Raw genomic sequence first — 10,146 nt, 5'->3', positions numbered from 1 at the left:
TGATATGAAAGCAAGTTGATGGCGATTATTGTGGTGATGATGATAGAGAGGCGTTGAAGGATAAATTGAAGCATTGAGTTGAATGTAGTTCAAATGACATTTGAAAGGTTGTTTTGAGGTGTGGGAATAGAATAAAGGTATTTGTTGGCTCCATTGTATTCAAAGGCTTTTGTTTGGTACAAAATTTGTAAAAAGGATAACAAACTTGGTGAGTGAAGTCAGCATCCAAACAATAGAGATTAAAAGCATCACTGAAAGGAATTTTAATGTGGTGAATGTCTATTTTGAAGTCAATGCCAAGCAAAAATAGAAATTTATTTATGTTCCAGCTGAGTCTTATTTGTTAATAGAAGGCATGTGAAGAAGAGTCGCTAGCAATGTCAAAAGAATGGGTATTGAAAATTACAGAAGTAAATCAGAAGAATAGGCATTAAAGATTGAAACTTTTGTGGTAGACTCGTAGGCTCCCTATTGACGTGATCAAGTGTGTGCTTATCTGTGTAGACCACTAGTTTAAACGGTTTCTAGTTGCTATTGGTGATGGATTGAATAGGTTCTACTCCTGCTAGACCCTTAAAATGGAATGTTATTCTTGTTATTCTTGTTTGGGTTCCTTCATGGAGCAAGGGGAGCATAGTAGTTGTTTTAGTTTAGAAATAATTGAGTTTGTCTCGATCTATAGACATAGTGAGTGGTATTTATGGAGCATTGAGTTTGATTCGGTTCTTAGCTTTGTAGATGTGTTACTGTGGATGATAAAGTTTGTCTCAATTCACAAGAGGAGTGGTATGCTTGTGGATAATGGAGTACGTCTCAATTCACAAGTATTGTTGGATAATCAAGACATTTGTCAGAACATGAGCAGTTTGAGATGTTTTGAAGAGGTTTGGTGACTAGCTAGGACATTTGGCTAGACATGAGTAGTTTGGGGTTTTCTGAAGAGGTTTGGTGACTAGCTACTTTTTTTTTTATCAGTTGGTGACTAGCTACTTAGACATGAGCAATTGGGGTGTTCTATGAAAATATGGTGGAGAAACTTCTACAAATTTCCATGTTGGACTGTTGTAGTCAGTCCATGATATTTTTTTTTGTAATTGAAAAAAGAGAGGAAAGGAAGGTATTAGAAGTATTTGAACAGTTTTTGTAAAATTGTTCCAAAGAATCAAAATTAATATAGTTTTTATTACTATTATAATAATATGTTTGCCAAATATTTAAATAATGGACCGAGAGAGTACATTTTTAAAGTCTCAAATTTGCCTTCGGGTTCTGCTATTTGGAATTTCCTTTGTAAATGTAGATCAGTTATTTTGCTTCATCTCTCATGGATTGTTCATAATGGTAGAAAGGTCAGATTCTGGGATGAAGTATGGAATGGACACACACCTCTGGTGAGTATTAGGGATTGGTCTCCTCTGATCACTATTCTTTCCTCTCTTTGGGGTGTTTTTGTAGCAAATTATTTTGAAATTGTGACTAGTGGACCCCTTAAGCTAGCTAGATGGAAGTCGATTGATTTCTTAGATGTTGATCAAAGTATGAAATTAGATTTTGAGAAGATTTTTGGGGATAGAATTGTATTTCTTTCTGATTTTGAGGATGAACTTATTTGGACAAAGAATATTTCTGGTAAGTACACTATTAAAGATGGTTACAACTCTCTTATGGTTGCTAAAGATTTATCATCCTAGCCTTATAAGTTGTTTTGGCATTCGGCTTGTCTTCCTAAAGCTGGAGCCTTTGCTTGGTTGGTAGTTCAGGACATAGTCCTTACAGGTATGAGACTAGACAGGCTTGGTATTATTGATGTTTTCCCTTGCGTCCTTTGTAACATTTGGAAAATCTTCTTCACACTTGTTCCTACATTGTGATTATGCTTATGAATGTTGGCAGTGGTTGTTTAAGAAGTTAAATATATCATTTGTTATTGGTAAGAATCTCATTTCCCATTTTAGATCTGGCCCTTTATGTTTGCCTCATCTTTTAATACATGCCTTTGGATCATATCTCCATCTATTGTGATTTGGAATATTTGGCTAGAGCGAAACAACGGGATATTTAAAAAAACAAGTTCTCCTGTGTCTGAGGTTCTATTAAAAATTGAGTCTTCAATCTCTGAGGTTGCTTTGTCGTTTATTTATAAGAATTTGGAAAATCTTACTTCTTTTTCGCACTGGGATAGTAGAGTTAATAGAGTTTGGAATATGCTATCGTTTTTACCCTCTCAAGGTTCAATGTTAAAAAAGAATGATGCAATAAGTAAGAGATACTCTGCTAGATGGAAAACTCCTCCACAGGGGCACTTTAAACTGAATTTTGATGGGGCCTCTCGTGGTAACCCTGGGCCGGCTGGGGTAGGCATGGTAATTTATGATCACAATGCAAATTTTATTCGAGCTAAGTGTCATGCTATTGGTTTTAAAACTAACAATTATGCGGTATTTCATGCTTTGTCTTTTGGATTGGATATGGCAATCTCTTTGGGAATTAAGGACTTAATAATTGAAGGTGATTCTATGGTGATTATTCAATGTGTTATGAAAAAGAAATCGAATTGTTGGAATTTGCAGTATATGCTTGATCTCATTTTACAAAAATTAGAATTGTTTGAATCCTTCTTGTTATCCCATTGTTACAGAGAAGTTAATAAGATTGCGGATTATTGGCAAATTTAGCCATTGATAGCAATGCTAATCAGCGAGAGGTAGGTTATGTGATTTTCTTGAATAATGTTGATGTAAAACTTTATGATGATAATTATTCCCGCTTTCCCCTTTCATTTCAAGTATTCATGTTCGTTGTCTGGAGGAGAGTTCGAGTTCATAGTATTTGATACAATAGTGTTTTTCCAAAGGTTTTTTGATACTTTATTTTTTGGCAGGAAGGTTTTTGGCTCATGGGATTTGGCACAGGGCTTTGGAAAATTTTGTCTTCTTCCATTGATAGCAGTTGTGGAGTCTACATTTGAAAATTATCTGATGGGACATATGGGCTCTATGTAAAACTGATATTATATGTGTTGTGACTGCATTTTGTATGTGGTTTGGGGCGGGGTGTATAAACTGATCTATTAGATACTATAGGTTTATTTTATGAGCTGTGACCGGAGGTTTTCTTCCCAGGGTTCTTTCCTCCGGTATGCTCTTTGAATCCTGTGTAAAAAATAAAAAATATTAATAAAAAAATTTAATGGAATAATCCACTTTTATTGAAAAAAATAAAATAATTTAACTCTATCATTTTTCAACAATCACACAATCTTGTACAATTGAATTCAAAAACTTACACCAACACCATAGTTTACAGTAGGGCCTATTAGGATAACTACTGCGCTATTGAGCTGTTGTTGCTAGTAAAATACCATAATTAAAAAACAAACCAAAAAAACCATTTCTTCAAACAAGCATTCTAAAATACTCATATTCTATCCTTATGGAAATGATCCCATGTTGCATTACAACTTACCTTGCCATGAAATTCTCAACAATGTTATTTACAACATCCTCTCTTAAATAATGGTCTCAGACTGAAAAATTTTCCACTCTGTGAGCATTTGTCTTAAACCAAGAAGCTTATTGCTCAATCCGATACAGCAATTGGCATGCATAGTGCAAATCTTGTTCAAATCCTTGCGTGATGCACAAAAGCCATCAAAATAAGTTTCATCCAAGAATCTCATTGTCAATCCTATTTTCGTGATCTCATCTTCATGCTTAATAGAATTTAACACATCTTGGTCGTGCTTTCCTGGATATAACTCATGTGAGGAGTACCAATATTTATAGAATTGTATTGTCCGATTATTTGATTTTACATAGTTGAATCCTCCATTTGCAGTGTTATTCAGATCTGTAGGGCTGCCATTATAAACGTCACAAGCGATTTGGAAATCGGCATCTTTTGCAAAATGGTCGAAAGGGTTTCTGAACCACAATATATCTACATCCTGTACAGAAGATGATCCATGTCAGTAGCAACCAATCCGTAAAAATAACAGTTACGAGTAATAATTATCGAATTCCAAATCTGATATTACATGGAAAACGAAAATGTGATTATGGAGAACAGTTGTATGAAACGGTTCTTCTTAAGTAACATTAATGGAAAATCTAAACGCAATTGCCGGAAAAATAAAAAACAGTTGTAGAAACGGCTATTCTTAAATATTGTGTGGTTCAATAGGTGGTAATTTTCTACTATGATTGGTAGAGCTCTCTTTTGGAAATAATTAAATCTGTAGGGAAATATTTAATTTAGAAAGGGATTGCACTTATGTAACAGGGGTTTTAATTTAGAAGAAAGAGATTGCCCATTTGTAACAGGGGAGTGCCAATGTAGCAAAAGGAAAGGTCACAATATATACCCATAACCTCCCTCCTGTTTTTAACATAGTTCCATGAAATTTCTTGATAGGGGATGTGGGGATATGGGACAGGGATCAAGGGTCTAAATTTGGGGACAGCGAGGGGATGGTGATGCGACGATGGCAGGGGGCAGTGCTGCTATTCAAATTGAGATGAAATGAAATCTTCAAGACACAATGTGCAATATAACATCTTTATGAGTGTTCCATGAAAGGAAAACTAGTTTTCATGAAGTTAAAGGTTGCAATCAGTATATAATGGTATGTACCATATAGCAAGCAACCCAATGGAGGTAGCAGAGGTGGTGGTGCTATGGGGGACACTTCCCCAAATCCTTAAGTCTTGGAAACATCCCATACCAAGAATGTAGGGTTTTTTTGGGGACACATCCCATGAAACAATAGTTTTAACTGCTCAAATCTATTTTTATTTTTTTATTTTGACTCTCTTATCAACAATAAAACTTAATTTTTGAAAAAAAAATTTGTTCATTTATAATAAGAAGTTCCTTTCTATTAAAAAAGAACGGTCACAAATTAAGTCCATGACCTCTCTTTTGTTTTTAACTGTTTAAACCCATAACTTCTCTTTTTCTTTTGACTCTCTTATCAAGAGGCTGTGGTTGGTTGTTTGCATGGCATTAAACAGCAGAGTAGTGGAGTTTAATTTTAAAAGAAAGAGGTTATCTATGTGCAACAGGGGATTGCTGCTGTAGGAAAAGGAAGGGGGTAAATTTTCTCATGATTTCTTTTGTTTACAGCAAAGGAATGGGGTAAGTTTTCCCTGACTTCTTTTGTTTTTAAAACCCTTTTAACTTTTTTTTTTTGATATGTATTTTTTATTAATTGAACTGAAGATGGTTGTATATGGAGTTTAATTTTGGAAAGAAAGAGCCTGTTTATTTGTAACAGGAGAGTTCCCCTCTTACAAAAGGAAGAGTCTTACGTTAAGAGTCTTACGTTAAGCCCATGACCTATTTAACTGTTCAAACTCTTTAATTTTCTTTCGTTAAGCCCATGACCTATTTAACTGTTCAAACTCTTTAATTTTCTTTTTGTTTGAGCTTTTATTGAACCATGAATGATTTTAGACCCATTTATAACACGAGTTGCCATTGTCACAAAAGGAACAGTCATAAATTAAGTCCATAACCTTCCTTTTCCATTTATCTGTTCAAGTCCATAACTTCCTTTTGCATTTATCTGTTCAAATCCATAACTTTCCTTTTTGTTGTTTTTACTTACCAACTGATCTATAGATGGTTGTATGCAAAGCATCAAACAATTCACCATTTTGTTTCCATTAGTGTCCAAATCCATATACTGATTTACATTTATTTCTGGAAAACAGTGGTATTAACCTTCACTAAAGATAAATGAGAATAAGAGGAAAAGGAGATGGTGGCAAGCATACCGTAAAAACAAAATTGTATCCCATTTCAAGCACAGTCCTCAGGAAATCAATCCTTCTCCACATCATCTTCAAATAATCATGTGTCATAAAAAGCTTCTCCCCGGAAAAGTCAATACCCTCAGTCTTGAGAATAAAACAGTAAGAATGGATGGATAAGCACCGATCATAAGCCTTTTGATCCAAAGCAACTATAATCAGATGATTCAAGAACCTACTCGTTCCTTCCCCAGTGCGAAAGCTCTCCAAGAAAAGATCTAGCATAGAATTTGGTTCTGCCCATGCATGATTCAATGTAGTTATTATAACCGTCTTATCACCCATATCAACCTTCTGTAATATTGTCTCCAGCTGTGGAGGTTCTTTGCCCTGCATAACAGCGACAATCATTTGTGTTTCAGATTTGTATCGATCTAAAATTCAGCTCAATGTATATTTCAACTCTGCAAGAAGACTACATTTGGAGTGTTAATGTTCACCATTTAGCTTGCTTCATAATTAGCCTATAATCATAGCATTTTTCTTATCTAACTTCATTAGCCCCAATAAAAAAAGCAACCTTAATTTTAGAAAATACAGAAAACAAAAGATTGAACAATATGATTAACCTTGCAGGTCGACATTTTGCATTTGAACAACAGACGCAATCACCAGTGAAACATAAAAAATACTTCATTTCTTCCTTTTGATCAAGATTGGTCACCTTATTTTGAAATACTCTCCGACCATGCACAGAAAGTTAAGGTAGTGGTTCCATGGAGGGGACTTCCTACAATATTTTGAGAGAGTGTTGAGAATTTTTTGAAATTTTTACAGGTAAATGGTTTCTAAAATTTCATTAAAATAGAAATCTTATTCTTAAATTTACAAACAGGAATCTAAGACGGTGGCTATCCAGTTCCTATGATGCACCAAGATAATCATTATAGTGTATGAGGGACATGAATTCCTTAATTCATTGTAAGGGCTGGTAAACGCTATAAATGAATGATACAGGTCAGAAAATCTCCTAAAATGGTGAATTCTAAATTTCTAAAATCGAACAAATAAGAATTCGTATTTTCCTGAACAAAATTCTACTTTATCCTATAACAATTTTTTCATTTCATAAAATCCCCTGCTGGATAGAAAATAATTTTCTAAACAAGTGCCATGAGCCATTTCCTGAAACCCCCATGGACTTGAAAATAACTGAACATTGTATGAGTTTTTATAAACTAGATTTTAATGAAAATGGAATATTGGAATAAAGAAAATTCTGACGTGCCACCCTATCCAGACCTTCAATATTCTTTTTAGTTTGGAATGGAAACTATTGGGATAAAGAAAATCATTATGCTCCACATTCTTGACCTTTACAGTTCAAAGTTTTTTTCTTTTGGGGCAGTGGGACTGTAAAAGGGAAGAAAATCAGGTGCCATCCCTTTGGTTCTTTCAAAAAGCAAGAATCAAAACAAGAAACTTTCCAAATGCAAGTATAGGAAGCGGAAAGGGTAAGTTAGGTCATAAACCATAGAAACTTAGGATGAGTTTCTTATGTAAAATCATACAAACACTATTGAAATATCAGGGGAAATGGCTATCTGGTCATTAAAATGTATCATGGTATCTATGGTTGGATGTTATATAACTGAAATTTTGATTTCTTATCGATGATTCAAGATGATAGTACAACAAACAGACTGTCAACAATCCTCATCAATGAAAAAAAGGTGCATCCTGATGACTGGTAACTGTTTCCAAAAACTGGCAACACAGGAAACTTCACAGTATATTTTCCATTTTAGTTGAATCACAAATTGAACACAAAAATCCCTGCAACATACTTTTCTTGATCTATACTAATACAGGGTCCTCATGTTTACCCACTTATATTGTAAAACCATGACTCCAAAAGTTTCATCTTTGTTCATGTACAATAACGTTCAACTGATCTAATCCAATTGCATATTTGAATTTCCACTCAGAGAGCCATGAATACCTGCTAAAATATGATTTTTTTTCAATTTTATGATAACCTTCCACAGATGCATCACTACTTGCCTATGTTTTGAATAAACTGTACACAACCCAATTTACAACGCCTTTATAACTCGAAGCTGCAACATAATCAAACCAAGGATTGAATCCAAGATTCAAATTTGAATTGTTCCCAGCAAGAAAGTACCCATTTTGTTAAAACCCAATAGTTGCAGTGAGAATTTGCATACCAAGTTGATGCCTGTAGCCCCGACAGAAATGCTTTCCCCTAGTCGCCATTTAATTGGCTGATTTGGCCTGGTTGTACAGGATAGAATGACACAAGTCATTGATACTAATGCTACACACATGAGGATAACCACTCTGCTCCTTTTTGTCCAGGAATTTGACATTGCAGATGTTTTTCTTGGGTTTTCCTTCACAAAGGGCTTGCCCAAACTATATTCGTCACAGCATTGTGATCCAGAACGAAATAAACGAGCATACCTCCAATTAAATCGGTTTAAAGATTTTAATATCCACAGACGGCTAATTTGCCCGAATAAGAGGAAAGAAAAATGGATGTTTTAGTTACAGGAATAAATTCAAACAAAACTGAAGTTGAATCGCCATTTCTGATGTAAGCTTTTGTTTCAAGTGTTTGTTTGAAATAGAGCCTTCTCTCGCATGTTGCTTTGACGAGAACTTGGTGAGCACGACAGGTACATAAGTTAACATACCCGGCTATGCGATAATACGAGTCCATATGATCATATAATTATGTCATCTCTTGTTAAAACTATGATAATCTATAATCTATATAGAGCAGGTTCATATATATATCTTATTATATTATAATTTATATTACATTGTGGTTATAAAAAATAAATAAATAAAAAATGAGTTTACAAATAATAAAAATATTTTTAGTTTTATTATTGAAATAAAAATAAATAGAAAAATGGTTTCCAAATATTTAATGTTTATCTATTATAGAAATAAAAAATATTATTTATTTATCTCATTATAGGAATAAAAATAAAAATAAAAATGGTTTACAAATACTTAATGTTTATCTTTTATAAAAATAAAAAATAACTAGCAAGTGCACCTTGGTGTGCAATGGGTACACCGAAAAGGTGTGGAAGGTCAATTCAATATTTTTTCGCCTATTTTTTTGCATACATTTGTGTAATACATGAGATCAATCGGTAGATCCTTTAGAAAATGATGTTGTTTGTGCAAAAATGGTCTCAATGGAGAAGTGATAGCTTTAAATCAACTATGTATCCACTTAGAGGGATCCAAATATGATTTGAATAAAACCTTGAATTGAGAAGATAATTAGGCTTCATTGCCAATAAACTCGTGTTATGTTTGCAAGAGGGACACATAAATAAAGGGAGAGATAGAAAGACAAAGATAGAGATAGGAAGTGATATATATATAGATGAAGTTGGAGGAAGAGATCTAGGTATTTAGATAGATAGAGACATAACAAGATAGACATAAAGGGAGAGATGGAGATAGAGAGGCAAAGAGATATAGATATAGAGGTCTAGGAAGATGGAAAGGATGAGAGAGAGGGAAGATTTTGGTCTATTGTTTGCATACATTTGTGTAGTTCATTAGGTGAATTGGTAGGCCATTTACCAAATGACATTGTTTGTGTAAAATAGGTCTTAATGAATAAGTGATAGCTTCATATCAACTATGCGTCCACTTTCAAGGATCCAAACATGAAAAAAACAAAACATCTAAATTGGAAAGATAAGAAGGCTCCATCTTCCATATTGTGTTTGCAAGAGGGAGAGGGGAGATATATCTAGATAAAAATACATAGAGATATAGCAGTGGAAGAGTGTGGGAGAGATGGGTAAGGAGATAGAGATAGATATAGAGATAGAGATAGAGATGAAGATAGATGAAAATGGAGATAAAGATGAAGATGGAGAGTGAGAGGGAGAGGAGAGGGAGAGATGAGAGAGAGAGAGAGGAGGGAGAGAGAGAGGAGAGCATGATGCATATATATGAAAATAAATATATAGACAGGGAGAGAGAGGAAGAGAGAGGGAGAGATAGAAGAATAAATATGGAGAGAGTGATAGAGAGAGACAAAGAGATATAGATTTAGAAGTATAGGAAGAGGGAGAAGGAGAGAGGGAGGGAGAGAGATGTACATATATAGACATAGAGGGATACATATAGTAGAGATAGAGGGGGAAGAAGAATATATAGTGAGAGAGGAAGAGGGAAACAAGGAGATAGAGAGATAGAGAGAGGAGGAGGGAGAGATGAATATGGAGAGATAGAGAGGGGGAGATAAAGAGGAAAATGTAAAGATATATAGAGGATGAGGGAGAGGGAGAGATAGAGATAGATATAGATGGTTAAATAGAGAGATAAAGAGAGA

General features: G+C 34.3%; 1 protein-coding gene across 1 annotated transcript; it reads right to left on the bottom strand.

Annotated features, from left to right (window-relative positions):
• Positions 1–3,470: 3,470 nt before the first annotated feature.
• LOC131077779 (uncharacterized protein At4g15970) lies at positions 3,471–8,418 on the bottom strand. Its single transcript, XM_058015328.2, has 3 exons — positions 7,985–8,418; positions 5,778–6,143; positions 3,471–3,946 (listed from the first exon to the last, which is right to left on the bottom strand). Exons 1-3 carry the CDS (start codon positions 8,144–8,146, stop codon positions 3,509–3,511), a joined length of 966 nt encoding a protein of 321 aa, XP_057871311.2. The 5' UTR covers positions 8,147–8,418; the 3' UTR covers positions 3,471–3,508.
• Between the last annotated feature and the right edge of the window lie 1,728 nt (positions 8,419–10,146).

Source organism: Cryptomeria japonica, chromosome 10 (assembly GCF_030272615.1).
Source record: "Cryptomeria japonica chromosome 10, Sugi_1.0, whole genome shotgun sequence".
In the NCBI taxonomy this organism is placed as follows: domain Eukaryota; kingdom Viridiplantae; phylum Streptophyta; class Pinopsida; order Cupressales; family Cupressaceae; genus Cryptomeria; species Cryptomeria japonica.
The sequence above is the reverse complement of the archived record's forward strand: the minus strand, read 5'-3'. Positions and strand labels throughout refer to the sequence as shown.